Source organism: Anabrus simplex, chromosome 1, assembly GCF_040414725.1.
Source record: "Anabrus simplex isolate iqAnaSimp1 chromosome 1, ASM4041472v1, whole genome shotgun sequence".
Classification (NCBI taxonomy): Eukaryota; Metazoa; Arthropoda; class Insecta; order Orthoptera; family Tettigoniidae; genus Anabrus; species Anabrus simplex.
Genome location: NC_090265.1, coordinates 686,321,582 through 686,337,443, shown reverse-complemented (window position 1 = coordinate 686,337,443; position 15,862 = coordinate 686,321,582). Strand labels below are relative to the sequence as shown.

Genomic DNA, 15,862 nt, shown 5'->3' with positions numbered 1-15,862 from the left:
GTGTTATGTGTGTTGATAATTGTATACCTTTTGCCCTTCTCTTTCAATCGGCTGATGGCACCAAATATGTGTCGAAACCGGACCTGAATTAATCATGTTGTAACAGATTTTTGTGCAACTTCACATCAGTGTACTGAATAGGTGGAACCTCTTCTCTCTTTTTAACATTGTGATTCTCAGTTCAATACGGAACAATGATGAAGTTTCTAACTTTAAACTATGTGAAAACGGTTGTTGAAGAGCTAACCAACAAAAGGAGAGTGCCTTCGTCTAGAAAGCCAAGAATAATAGCTGACAGGATCTGTTCTGCTGACCTTGTGTAGTCTATTAAACTATGGGCTTGGGGCCTAGCAGTGGTCATTTCATAAGCAAAGGCCTATCAGAGCTATAGAGTCATTGATTTTGTTTTGTTTTTGTGTCTGGAATATAAACAGTTCAGAAGTGATATTGTGTCAAGCTTTAGTTGTAACAGACATAGTAATAAAAAAACATGTGTTGGTCAGTTTGCTTGGCTGAATGGCTCATGCGGTAGACAAGGGCTTTCTGTGGGCTTTCTGTATACAAGTTTAGAAGTTTGATCCTGGCTGCGTCCAGTGGTGTTCAAGGTTCACGCATGAACGAGCCTCGTGTTGGTGTAAGACAGCTCCTGTGGGACAAAACACCAGCTCCTTGGTATCTCCTTAACCTGTTAAGTAGTTACTAGGACATAAAATAATAATCTTGATATTATCATCCTTGCCTTGAAACAATTTTTTTATATGCCTCTAAATCTACTGGCATAGGTCTGTCGTATTTCAGTCCTCTTAACTCTTCTAATTCCGCTGAATTTCAGTGGTACAATGCTGCACCGTAGAGGTGAGTTACTGAGGATGCCACCTTGGCTGAATGGTCAGCATACTGGTCTTAATAGCAGTTGAGTTTCACAGCCGGCGTTATAACCAATGTCTGTATTTTTCGGGCTTATAGGCTGTGGTCCAGAAGTATTTGATAGTGCCATGGTTTCACCGAAAAGTGCATTTGTCCTTATCGATGATTCTGCTGTCTTCGACTGTTCTGAGATTTGTGATGGTACTTAAGCCGCTGAAGAAGAGAACCTTGGCTCTTGAAATGGGTTCGGTGCATTGAAATAGTAATTAATTTTATATTAGTATTGACAAGGTGGGCATTCATATTTAATGGACCTTTTAATGTTGTGGGTTATGAAGCATTCGGTGGAATGGAATGAAGTACTGTCTCGATTCCAACCTCATATAGTAGAGGCTATGGTGTGCCACACTGGGGGGCTGAGGGGGTTGCCGGCCACCAGTTGGTTGTTCTTTGGCCAGTAATAGTGCTGGCTACAGTGCGCTGACCACCTGTTACTCTGCCACGGGGTGGAGGGGTGTTACGGATTGGCTGTTCTTTGGCGAATAATTGAAGGAACTTGGGTTTTTTACAAATTTTAATTTATTCTTCCATCTAATCAGTAAGCAATAAATTAATATTTGTAAAAAAGTCATATCCATTAATATGGGACTCGCAATAAGATTTATTGCATACACATAACTTGAAGGAATGTGAAACCCAGTGTTGGTCAACCTGCCGTGGTGGAGACGGGGTTCTGATCACCTGTTTCTTCTCTCTGGTCTGCTGCTGGCTAGTGTCCTAGGATTTAAGGTTGGATATCAGGCTTTGTTGGCCTGTTCAGATTGCTACTTATGGTTGACATTGTTGACGTGCTTCACGGTTTCATTGGTTTCCCTTTGTAGCTGGGCATGGTAAGACACAGTAGTTGACAGTACTGCGGTGTTCTTGTACTGTATGTATCCTTCTGCTTGTCCCAGCCGGCTGTGTCGTCTTTGCTCCTTCAGTCATGTGGTGGTACTGTGCATCATAGATCTTATGAACACCTGCACAAAATCTTGCAGGCAACTGCTGTGGAGAGAATGGCACTTGTCTTTAGTAGATCTTTGCAATTCCTTTTTTATCATTATAATTTTCCCTTTTCCAGCCCATATGTGTTTTGACCCATGGGACTCCAGTAGCCTCTGTATTGTGTCCGTTATCTTCCCAATGTACGGCAGAAAGGTTTTGGCTACTGTCCCCTCTTCCTTTTCTCCCTGTTTGCTGGATGTCTTGTACGGAGTTCTCGCTGTACATGTTTTTTTTTTTTTTTTTATAAGCTTCTGGCTGAATACTCGACTTATGCATCCTCTGATTGTGGTTCACTCCTAAAATTTTGTATTGCAGAGTGTCCTCGGCAGTGTTGAAACTTTGGCTTTAGGTAGTGTAATAAATAAGGTATTCACTATATGGAGGACATGCATAGGCATTATTTCACTGTGAACATCGCTTAAATACCCTTTCAGCAGTTAGTGTTTAGAATCCCCACATTTGTTCAACACATTAAATCAGATTTTTTAAAACCGCCATCTTCTCTACCATAAGAATGGGATTTTTTATTTTTCTCGTGGTGATAAAACATTTGGCTTACTAAAACGCACTGTTATTTTCCCAAACCCTCAATTCTAAGTATCGAAGATCCTAAAATTGTATTCTATGAACAAGATGGCAGTTTCTAACTTTTACATATAGATTGAGAAACAGCTCTAAGACAGTAATATGGTCCATACTGTAGGTACACTAGTGTAGCCAGGCTGAGTAACTCGTGAGGGAGAGTGCTGGCTTTCTGAGCTTAAGTTGCATGTTTCAATCCCAGTGCAGACTGGTTTTCGGAGGTGCTCAGATACCTCAGCCTGTGTCAGTGGTTTTAATGCTCTGAACAACATGCAGTCCATTTTAAAGAATTACCATTGAATTTAATCGGTGATGATGGTCATATAGTTCTGATTAAAGCATGCATCGAAAGCTGTACATGTCATTGTAGGGAAATGGGTTAAATGAAGACAGCTTCCATTGTAACCTTAGCAGTGCGTTATGAATTCATGTGATATTCAAATGTAAGAATTAGAGAGAGAGAGAGAGAGAGGGAGAGAGAGTGGGGGGGGGGATGGTGTAAGTGTGTGGTTTTTTTAATAAGGACATGAGTTCATTAAATAGCCCCAGTTATTTGACTGTTCATAAAAAAGAAACCTGTTTTCTAAGTTTAGACTCCTAGTCTTCTAACTCTTAAACTCAGAAGTGGTGCTTGACTGACGTTTTAGATAGCTGCGATTCTTGCTGTAATTAAGTTCCGTATGTGTTGTGTATCTTTCCTGATTATTGTGAAGTCTTCCTTAATATGATTTTCATTTCTTCTGTTTCCAGCTTACAATCCACTGTCATACTCTGGTTAAGTGAAGGCCCTAATTGGCTTACTGTACTCGTATGCTGAAGGGGACATTTGGGCTAGCAATAGCCGCTTGGTTACATCAGACTTTTTAGGTTCCTACTCTACTGCCTAATGTTCCTCATTAGTTGTATTTGTCAGTAAATTAGATTCAGTAATTTATGTTCATCCTTTAAAATACTGTAATATAAATCCGTATTTGAAACTTGGGATAGCATAATTGCCTCGGAAATGAAATGGCGTCTGACACCACTCAGCCTTCTGTGCCATAGAATTATATGCAACCACTGTAGGATTAATAGGCCAGTAGGCTACTGTAATTTTCGGCCAGAGGGATTTTATCAGAAATGTGGCCAAGAAATATGTGACATCTAAGTGTGTACTAAGATAACTTTCCGTGTGTAACAGGGTCAAAGGGAGGCTCAATATTTGCATTTTTTTAGTGTTTGTAAATGTGATTTCAGTATCTTGCATGGATGGAAGGGCTATATTTCGAAACACACTTGCAAAGAAATGGAAAGGCAATGCCCGATGTGTTGAAGGAAAAAAGTTGTTTTAGAGTGTAAGGAGTAAGTCGCCAACAGTATAACATTTCCAGAAGTATTGTTAGTCATATATTATTGAACATAACCTCCCTGTTTATTGTTCAGAACATGTCAGTCCACTGTTTAGAAAGATATTCCCAGACTAAAATTGCTGGAAAACGATGTCTCTGCCAGAATGAAAACCTTGGCCATCCTTGCAGAAATGTGTAATGAAATCAGAGTTATTGCTTGCATAACAGATGGTAGTTTTCAACTACAACAGACTGTAGTAATGAATGATTCAAAGTTTTGCCCAGTTGTGGTTACTTTTTGCAACCCAATTCAACAAATTCACAGTTGTCTTTCAAGAGATCTTGTTTTAGAAGGAAGTGCAATGAGCATTAGGCAATTGTCTACTCACTGTCTTCAAAGACCCTTAAAATCCTGCAGTGCCCCAGAGATGATAGGGTTAAAAATGGGTATGCCGGAGCTATTAAGAAGGAAACTGGAAATTTTTTAGTGTGGGATGCCTTCGCCATTTAATAAATTTAGCTGCTGACAAGTGATTGGAGTGTCTGCCTGTTTAGAGTAGATGAACATTTAATAGATTGTTTTTGTTACTCAGAAAAATATTTGTAGAACCCTTTACAGCATAGGCAACCCCACACTTGTTTATTTAGGAGTAAAGTCACATGGAAGGAGCCCCAATTAGCAAAGTTAGAATCGTACCATATTCCAAAGGTGTCTCAGAATTTAAGTTTCAGTTAGTCGTCATTGTCAAACACCAACAAAGAGTATACCTCCTGATTCCTCTTGAAAATGAAGGTCAGAGATACAGGTTTCAAATGAACTGTACCAGCGAGGTTTTATCATGACAGACTGTTGTTCATGTTCCTGTTATTAGTACTTAACAGGACATTATGCTTGTTTCTGTCTAGTTTTCTGCTAGTTTATGACAACCAAGTTATTGCTTCAGTCATGCGTTCGTAATCTCGAGTGGGAAAGATATTCAGTCTAGTCAGCAAAACAAGAACACAGTTTTGGGGCCTGTTCCACGAACAAACTTCGCAACTTTTCACTTTTCACTTGTTGCAGAGTGCAAAGTCCTTCTGTTCCACCATGATCTAAGGTTTACTTTTCAATTTCTTCGCAAAGTGAAAAGTCTTTGCAAATGAAGGATCCGATCAAGTTATGGGCAACCTGCGTAATACTCCATAATTTTAATGGGGGTTTTTTTCGGTGTTTTTTTTTTTTTTTTTTTCTTTCCACAGTGAACTTGACAGTGTAATTGTGGTACTGGTAGTTATAAAGTTTTAACCATAGCGAAGAAAAATTACTACAAGAAGCTGGCTGTGCTAGAAATTGTCAAGGAGAAACGGGATATCATTTTTGGCAACTTAAAAAATAACCTCGCAAATGATGACAAGCATCGTTATTGAGAGCATCATGACATCACTCACAAAATGAAATTCACCCTTCATTAGAAATTCCATCGCTATATTATGTGGATTATCACGCTAACGTACCAGGTTAGGAAATATTACATTTACTATAATATCTAAGACTATGGTGACAGTACTGCAAATTACTGATTTTGATGTCCCATGCGTTGCTGCTACACTGTGTAGGTCGGCACCATTTCCTAATCAATGGAAGCATACAAGAATTTCTTTTTTGGTATGGGATTGAGTTCATTTTGTTGCATGTTTCATTAAATGACAGATCATTTCAAGAATATAGTCGGTTTATCTTGGGGTAGTACAAAAACACTCAAATTCTGTCGAAGTGAGGTTATGAAAATTAATCCTGTCTTTATACGTTCTCTTGTTGGATTCTTCATCACCGTCCTCACTTGATAACAGAAGTTCTCGTCGTAACATGTTCATATCACTAAACCAAATTCTATGCCGAGAAACTAGTGTACATACTTGTTAATTAACCGATGAAAAGATCTCTTTGCAATATTTATGAATACTTTTCACTTAATTTCTTTGCACTTTGCATTTCTGTACCATTTGAGGAACATAACAGGCTTGAAAAGTGAAGAGATCCCTAACTTCTCACTTTGCAAGCTAAATCTGGAAAGTGGTGGAACAAAATCTGAACTGGAAAGCGCAAAGTGAAAACTTGCAAAATTAGTTCGTGACACAGGCCCCAGGTCATCTCTCTTCGTCGGTGCTTGGATAAACTTATTACTGGGGCCGATGACCTAGATGTTAGGTCTATCACAAATTTGTGAAGTCGTTCTTCAATTTCCGGAAATACTGCACTCCTGATTTATTACTCTTAAATCAGTTCAGAAAGGCAAGTGTTCTGTGCAAGAATAAAGCAAGACCTCTTTGAAGAGGGCAAAAATAAGCCACAATCATCCTGCAACAACGACCAGTAATGTGATCTATACGCTACTAGTTGTATGCTTGAAATGGTCGGAAGAAAGGTACAGCGAGTTGATTGTCAGAATTGAAATTGGCTCTGTAACGTCCGCATTTATAAACGGATATACCGTATAATCCCGAATACCACCCGCCACCGAATAAGACCTGCACCCTAAATTTTGAGAAGGCGAAATGCGGGGAGGGGGAAATGACTTGCATACCTATTAATTTTCTTCAAATATACTACAAATATAAATTCAAACAGCTTAAAATCATCACAAAAATCATCAATAAAATTGGTCCAATACTCGGATCATTCACAATTCAGTCGCCTTCTGAAGTTTCCCCATAGGAACTTGTCGTTGGCATCTTTCCACAAATAGTCGTCCTCACTACCGTCCACTGAATTTGAAATTCCACATTTCTTAAAGCTTTTGGACAGTAGATCATTGGGAATGCACATCCATGCAGTCTTGATCCAGCTTGCATATTATTTATTTATTTATTTATTTATTTATTTATTTATTAATTTATTCACGAAGCACAAGATACAGCTGCACTGAGCAAATTTCTCTTGTACTGTCAACAGACTATTTAACAAACGTAAACTTTCATAATAAAATATAACAAACATAACAAAATGTAACAAGATCAGGTACACATCCTACTAATAACTGTCCAAATCGAAAACCATGAGAATGTCCATGTTCATAGCCAAGTCGTCGTGGGTCAAGATGGCGGTATAATCCCTTCACATCAACTTATCTTTAAAATACTATTTACACAGCTCTCAAATTCACTTTTATTTGTTGCTATATCAAGCTCTTGTCTCCTATTAATATTGTTAAAGAGTGTTGGGAGGCGGATTAGGAAGGATCGTTGAAGTATTGAGTGCTGAGTGTGGGGAATGTGAAGAAGATCTTTGGTTCTGGTGGAGCGGGAAGGAACACGGAGAGAGAAGAGAGAAACAAGATGTTCCGAGCGGTAATGTCCATTTAAGATCTCGTGGAGGAAACTCAGGTCAGCTACCTGTCGCCTGATGTGCAGTGATGACACATTAATTGCCATTAATACCTGCTGCGTAGACAGATTTCTGAGCTTGGGGTTTCTGTTCCTTACAATCACAGCAAAGGAAGACACTGCTCTGTCTAACTGCTTAGTATTGGAGGGGGCGGCTGTTGTCCAAATCGGAGAGCAGTAGTTTAAGAGAGGTTGAACGATCGTGAGGAAAAAGTGACGAAGAGCAATGGGGTCAGAAATTTCTGTGAAGCGATAGAGAATGCCTAGTAATTTCATAGCCTTGGTTGTATATGTTTCTATATGGGTCTTAAATTGTAATTTTGTATCGAATATTACACCTAGGTCACTCTGTTGCGTAACCACGGTGATGGGCTTGTCGAGTAGGTAATATGTTGCTAGAGGAGATTTACGCAGTGTTATGGTCATGTGGCTGCATTTTTGTGGATTGGGGATAAGTTTCCAAGTACGGCACCAGTTCGAGAGGGCATTAGGTGAGGACTGTAGCAGAGCTGCATCTGCTGGATTCCTGATCTCCCTAAATATCTTGCAGTCATCAGCAAAGAGTAGGGTATTCGCTGTTTCGTTGAGTTCGGGCTGCAGATCGTCCATAAACAAAACAGCAAGGGGCCAAGAGAACTGCCTTGTGGGACACCGGAGGTGACTGGTAACCATGAGGATGTAGTGCCTGATATTACCACTCTCCTTAACGGTTATGTAGGAAGCCAGCAAGAAGGGTCAGAAGACTGCCATGTATATTAAATCGTTTGGAGAGTTTATGGAGCAACAGAGTATGGTCAACAGAATGGAAAGCTTTCGAAATGTCTACGTAGCAGATATCCAGCTGTGATTTAGCTGCAATGGCGTGTGATGCAAAGCTATGCAGAGTGGCCAGGTTTGTTAGACAAGAGCCACCTGGTAGAAAACCATGCTGCTTGGTTGAGATATACGGCAAAGTGAATGCGAGGAGACGCTGGTGTATAATTTTTTCAAAGATAAAGGATAGTGTGGGGAGAATAGAGATTGGTCGGTAAGATGAAACATTGAATTTGTTGCCTGATTTGAGAAGTGGAACAATATTTGCCTGTTTCCAGGTAATAGGAAAATAGCCAGCGGCAAAACATCTGTTAAATAATTTAGAGAGAGGGACGCAAAGAGTGCTGGCAGTATTTTTTAGGAAAAGAGGACCTATAGGGTCGGCACCGGTAGCTTTGTTGGTATGAAGAGTTTGAAGAAGGTTATGAACTTCACTTATGCTTGATAGGGTTCTGTTTGAAGCTGTACCAACGGGAGGGAGCGGTTGGTTTTGTAAGGGAGGGGAGAAGTTGGAGAAGAAATACCTGTTGAACAGTTCATTGCAATCGGCGCCATCTGCTGTTGCATTGTTGTGGTTCACGCTGACAGGAATCCGCTCCGTCCTTCTCCGTGTGTTGATGAGACTCCAGTAGCACTTGGGATTGCTGCGGACTTTTTCACTGACAGTGTCTACGTGTGTTTTGTAGTCTCTTCTGACCATAAACCTCGTGTGGCGGCGGATTTTAACGAAGGTATTGTGAGTGTGTGGGTTAGGGGAGTCTTTCCACAGGCGCCAAGCTCTCTTTTGATTAAATAGTATCAGTCTGATCTCTTGTGATATCCAGTATTGATGTTTGCTAGTAGTATCCCGTTGTGCAGGTACGAAGTCTTTAATTGCAGCTTGCAGCCTGTCATACAGCAGGTCAAGAGCCGATTTGATATCAGCTATTTCGAGCAGACTCCAGGGAAGGCATTCCAGGGCACGACATATTGCAGGCCAGTCGGCACGGCGCCAGATGTAGGTAGGGCGGTAGGATGTCCTGCTGTGAGGCTTTGAGGAGGGGTGGGGAAGGAGGAATGTAGCATCGAGGGACTGGTGGTCCCACAGGAAAAGGTTTCTGCCTGGGGTTATTGTTTTAAGTTCTAATGAGGAGAGTATGAATTCCAGGGTGTTGGGTCCACGGGTTGGGTACGTATTAAACTGTTTCAGTCCGAGGCCATTAATAAAAATGACTAAAAAGTATGTGTCACAGTTGTTAGCTGACAGTCCGGTAGTTGGAGAAGACCACTTTATAGACTAGTTAAAGTCGCCCATTAAAATTACTTCACCATGAGGGAGAGCTGCAATGACTGAGTCCAGGCACTGTTCAAGGTCACTGAATGGGCTGTTTGGTGGTCTGTAGTAACATCCCACAAGTACAGGGCGTCGAGGAAAGAGCAGCTCCACCCTCACTAACTCGCAGTTCCGTTCGAGATCTGTCCTTCGTTTACATGGTAAAGCACTGTTCACTGCTAGCAACACTCCACCACCTAGAGTAGCGCGATCACGACGGAATATGCTGTAATTAGCACTGAGTGGTAGTTCACTGTCACTAGCCCAAGAGAGCCATGTTTCAGTAAGTCCAATCACATCAACTTCACTTAAGTCTGGCAGGGAGGCCTCTTCACTCGTCCGGTTGGTATTAACATGTGATCCCCATCAGACATCCAGTCGGTGTACAACTGTTTCATTGCAGTTTCGAAAGACCGGTTCATACACACATCCAACGGCTGTAGAATTGAAGTGAGCCTGCTGGGAATTATCTTAAGATTGGTAACTGTCCAACACAAGCATGATTCGTTTTTGTAACAAAGCTCCCGGGCGACGTTGCCAAACGCCCTTCACCCAGTCTTCAACTAACGCACTGTCCATCCAGCCGGACTCGTGTTCTAACAACACCGGGTGGCAAGTTTCCTTTCGGAAGTGTTTTCCTGTTCAGAACAACATATGGAGGGTGTTTGGTTCCATCCGCTAATACGCACATTATTACCGTGCATCGTTGCTTTTTCTTACCACCTGTTCTGATGGTTACACTTTTAGAACCCTTCGTATCCACTGTATTTTCCAACCGCATTTCAAAATAGACAGGTGTCCGGTCAGCATTCCCAATTTGCGAGAGCAAATAAGAATTTTCCTTCCTCAAATGAATGTGACGCAAGGCTGTTCATTTTTCTTCATACGCCCCAGGGAGACTTAGTGAAATAAACGTACGTCTCCGAATGCACAATCCCTTTCTCCGATAAGTTTCAGATCCATCCGTGGCTTGCAGTAAAACCCTGTGTTTTGAGTTCTATTGAGATCCTAACTCAAGTTTTTGTATCACAAATTTGTGCAGTTCTTCAATTTCCGGAAACACTGCACTCCGCCTGCAGAATGCTCTGTGATCGCTGTTACTTCGTAGAAGTTTTTGCTTCTTTCGCCAATCACGAATACGCAATTCATCAATATCTTACTTTCTGTCAACGGCACGATTTCCGTATATTTCAGCTTTGCTTTCAACTTTAAGTTTCTCTCGCACAGTAAATGACCGCACACGCAGTTTTGAATCCATCGCTTACTATAGAGACAACAGTCCGGCCCCGCGGAATAGGGGGCAACGCGTCCGCCTGTCACCCGGTGGCCCCGGATTCGATTCCCGGCCGGGTCAGTGGTTTTTAATTGTAAATTATTAATATCCCTGGCCTAGGGGCTGGGTGTTTGTGTCATCCTTAACGTTCCTTTCCTCACATTCAACACTTCACACTTCTGCCATTTACAAAATACAAAATGCAGGTTCCTCACATATGGTGCAAGTGGGGGCAAAAGATCTTATGGAACTCTCGCAAAGTACGATATCCCGTGAGATCAGGTATTCGTGCACCCAGCATGCCAGCAACTCTTGTCAAACAAATGACAATCGAGCATCCGCAGCAGCGGCTTGCATATTTACCCGTATTCTTTTATTTACCATGTTTCATTACCTTACTTTTCGCGTTTACGTGGTACTGTAACTGTATTGAGAAAAAAAATCAATCTTGTTTTCTAGAACGCCACAAACCTACTGCGCTGGCGAAGCGATAAGTTCCATTATGAGGGGCGGATGCCTTGAATTTGGGCCCCTTTAGACTGCAAGAACCGGGCGAGTTGGCCGTGCGCGTAGAGGCGCACGGCTGTGAGCTTGCATCCGGGAGATAGTAGGTTCGAATCCCACTATCGGCATCCCTAAAAATGGTTTTCCGTTGTTTCCCATTTTCACACCAGGCAAATGCTGGGGCTGTACCTTAATTAAGGCCACGGCCGCTTCCTTCCAACTCCTAGGCCTTTCCTATCCCATCGTCGCCATAAGACCTATCTGTGTCGGCGCGACGTAAAGCCCCTAGCGAAAAAAAAATCCTGCAAGTATCATAGATTTCGTAATGTGCTATAAAAGCAGTCCCTTGGTCAGTAGTAGTCTTGTGTTACGTCAATTTCTGTGAATGTGAGGCATCGCGGGTCGGATTCACTGATTGTTTTAAATTTATTTCCATCCATCCATTTGTTCTTCGTCCTCACATTTTGAATTCTTATCAGTGGAGGATTTTGGACTTTTAATTTTTTCATTATATTTTGTCATGTCATACCAATAAGGGCCGATGGCCTAGATGTTAGGCCCCTTTAAACACCAAGCATCATCATGTTTTCTAGGACGCTACTAAAACACAATAAGACCTGAATGCCCATTTACATGTGGTATATTGAGAACAGTAACCACATTCAAATCTATTTCAGTACTCCATGTAAACGTAGTAAATATGTACGAGAATGAACGGCTTGAATATGACCCGCACCCAAGATTTAGAACCAATATTTTAGGGGAAAAAGTGCGTGTGGTATTCAGGATTATACGGTTAGTTCGGCATGTATACTTCAATTGTGCATGTATACATTTGTAGCAGAGTATATATTATGTTGCTAAGAAAGTAGCTTTGAAATGAGCAATAAAACTGGCTTCTGGTAATGCATGTTATAATGTAATACTTAAGGATTTAGTAGTTCTTAATCATAACCACATCTGTATGTAGCCCTATCTCTAGGTGGAATGTCACGCTCAAATGGTACAGGCATTTTGAAGTTGTAGCACTGATAATAAAGCATAAGATTCTTGTTCTGAGGGGTCCCGGTCATAATAACTGTGTTGACAGTTGGAATGCATCTGTGCTTGTTGCAAGATGAGATTAAAAAGGGAACCGCTAGGGACTCTCAAATTAGCAGGGTGGGTTGGCAATATAAGGGACCCAAGTTGAGTCTGGCATTGCTTTCATTTTTGCCAGTCTGCTTTTGTCTTGCCTACCTCCTGTGCCTAACTTTTCCTACTCCGATGGTATTAAAGGTTCACAAAGCCTAGGAATTCCTTCATTTTTACACCCTTCCATGCCCTTCAGTTTCCATTTCATTTACCTTCATCCTTTTAGGTGTCTGACTTCCTTGATTTATTCCATTGATTAGTGTTAAGAGATAGTTTATCAAATGTATATCATCTTGAAGACGTTTAACTCAACCTCCACTATACCGGACGTATGCTGCGTGTGCTAGGGTGGCATTACATGGGGTCATGTACACCTCCTTTGGTCAGGTGGAAACACTAGATGTTCCAAAGTACAGGCGCAGCTCTCTCCAGGCTATTGGGAACATGTGAATATTAGCTGGATTATAATTTCAATTGTGCCGCTACTGTTATACCTTTCCTGGTGGTACTGATGTTGCCCAGATGGAGGGGCCTGCCTATTCCAACATGAATGTCATGAGTAAGCCAGCTGAGAAATATTGAAGCAAGAAATTAAGAAATATAATCTTAGGTGTTTAAATGGTAATTACCACAGAAAGGTGCTGTGAACAAACTTACATGAATACAATCTTCAGGCATGACCTAAATGACTGAAGAGATATAGGCACTAATAGGTGAAATAGTTACCTTTTTATTCTTTATAATTTGTCCTAAAATTGGCTCTCAACTTTAATCTGCATGTCTAGTTTCTGCTGGAATAAATTATCTTAGGAAATATAAATTTAGTCGTGAGCAACCCAGTCATATGCAAAACTTGCTCTGAATTACCAGTGATGAAGCAGTTAAGTTGGTCCAGATGTCTTGATGAACTAGTCAGTGCTATACAAAGACAGATTCAAGCATGTGTTACAGCAGAGCAGTGTGCTACCCAATAATAACTTGGTCAACATTGTTTAGGAGAACTCCAACTGATAAACCAATGGTGGGATCTTGTGCTAAAATATTTTTGTAAATCCAAGAATTACTGCTAATGCTTTATTCTTGCTGTCCATGAATTGTTTTTTTTTTTTTTTTTTTGCAAAATTATTCATAATCACTTTCTCTTTTCCATCTCTAGCCTGGTCTGAATATTAATGGCACCTTTCCATCATCTGTATCTAACCACCATTACTTCCCTTCAACTGTATTCCAATGCAGGTTGCTATTGTGCTGTTCCTGTTCTATTTAGCCTCTGTCATCTGCTTTGCATTCTTCCCTCCCCCATCCTCTTAAGTTATCCAAATCACGTCAGTTCTGTTCTATCTGGTCACCTACTTAGGATGCTTTGGTGGGCCAAATGAGACCCTTGTGAGCTGGGGCATACATACATTGAAAGCTTCGATATCGATCTTGAGGAATCGCCTCTATGCTCAACCCACTTAATTAAATGTTAAAGTAATTTATCTGCTGCTTCTTAGTGACTGAGTACTGTTTTCTGTACATAATCAATAGAGTTGTTCTTTATTCTGTATTGTAATTAGATTAGGTTCTAATATTCTTTGTCAGTTTTGCAACCTCAATCATTTAAGGAAGAATAAATATAGTTATTTATATTTTCAAAACGACTGATACTGTAGCAATACACAGAATACTCAAAATAGAAAGTGTAATAATCAGAACATGTATAAACAAAACATAGCAATAAAATGGATCCTGGAGACTAGTTTCTAACGAAAGTGTACAAAGAAATAGAACCAGTAAAGAGCACTATCACAAAGAAGACTCTCATTCTTTGGTCACCTAATTAGAACACCTGAAAATAGAAAAATTGTGGAACAGTAAGAGTAATATGTGGATTTTAGAAATCAGAGAAGATATGAAGGAACTGTAAATCACAGTAGAGGGTTTAAAAACAAAATCATAAGCACCGGACTACAGACCAAGATCAACAGCATAGGAAAAGTTATTTTATACTCCGCATGGCCTTGCTTCTAAATTGAAGTTTCGCAAAACAAATGGGCATCGCCTTCCCTCTGTTGCCACCGTGCTACACCTGGGAGAACAGCTGATGCAATATGACCGCGGTAAACAGCCCTTTTAAATTGTAATACAGTACTCAGAAAAACGAATGAATATGGATTGAAAACAAATTCACAAGAACTACACTTTCTAATAATATTTGGCACTAAAAGAGAATATATTATTAACAATAAAAGAGAATGAGGAAATAACACATCATTAACGGCTAATGGCTGGCACAGAAAGGAGGTTATGGCGTACAAAGGGAACACTCTACTGATGTCAGAGTCACTGGAACCCTCCAACAATATGCAAAACACACTAAATATTGAAGGAAAATGCAAAAGATCGCGAACCGTACCGAATAACATACATGCTGAGCAAGATAGGTTAACCACGTGGCGAATGTAAATATTAGAGTTGGCAACTAGGTTTCAAGATCGTGCTCTGCCGATATAAATCGATATGAATGGCAGCTTGGGATTGGTTGGATGTCTATGCTTCAGCGCATAACTACCAGACAGAGCCAAAATCTGCTAAAACTTCAGTTTAGAAGTAGTGCCGTACGGAGTATAGACGAGGAGAGAAAATCAAGATCCGAGAGAATGAAGTACTGCGCTGAAAGAAAATAGAAAAATCCGTTGTATAATTGACTAAAGTGATACAATGAAGGTCATAAAATGTAGAATAAAATAAATAATTATATATGCAGATTTCTTTCCTGACATTCTCTTATCTTTCATATTTCACTTGTTATAAATTTTACTCTCATGCCTTCTTGTCAGTGTCAGTCTTTGCTGCACGTGACGGTGTGTAGTAATAATAAATCATATTATACATTACCTATGTACACTTCCTTCTTCCAAATAGAGTTCCTCACATTCTGGCAAAATTCATTTCCTGTGCTATCCTTGTACTGATTCCATCCAGCATTAGTTCCCTCCCAAAATACTAGTCTCCCAATTTTTGCAGTACCTTTCTCTTCTAGTCAACACCATTGCATAGCTTTTCTCCATGCTTATTTACATTCCATAATTGCTAATATACTCGCTTGGCATATCCAGTTGGCCTTGTACTTGGTCAATTTGTTTCCCACACCAGTATCACCTGTGAATATTACCTTCAGTTCCCTGTCCCCGTGGTTTCCTCTTTCTCTTTCACATGTTCATCCATTATCATTATGAACAGCGGTGGTGATAGCACACTTCATTATCGTAGACCTGTTACTTTTCAAATGTATTCTCTCCTACCCACTGGAGTCTATGCTGCAATTGTTGTGTTTTATGGACATATTGTTTTTTAACAGGTCATCGTTGTGAGGATGTTAAGAAATGGTCATGTGTTGCTGAAGGAAAGGTTACATCAATAATTCAAGCTCAAATCAGTTTGCAACAACTGTTACAGGAGGAACTTGCCAAGGTTGGTAACTTCTAAAGAATTTTAATGATTAAGTGTATACTGTACACAAAGTAAGCTTTAGTATTCAATTGTAAGGTTGATTTGTTGATAGATTTCCTGAGCCTTATACTCCTTTATAAAGACAGTGTAACCTCATTAGTGCGTTCCTCATTAACATGTTTTCCCCCTTAACACATCATAAAT

The 15,862-nt window shown here is 40.4% G+C and overlaps 1 protein-coding gene across 1 annotated transcript in view; it reads left to right on the top strand.

The window, feature by feature from the left end:
- LOC136857321 (kinesin-like protein Klp61F) overlaps positions 1-15,862 on the top strand; it is a 191,024-nt gene that overhangs the window by 162,024 nt on the left and 13,138 nt on the right. Inside the window, exon 10 of the mRNA XM_068230098.1 lies at positions 15,567-15,679. Coding sequence (XP_068086199.1) covers positions 15,567-15,679 — 113 coding nt within the window. The remainder of the gene's footprint in view (positions 1-15,566; positions 15,680-15,862) is intronic.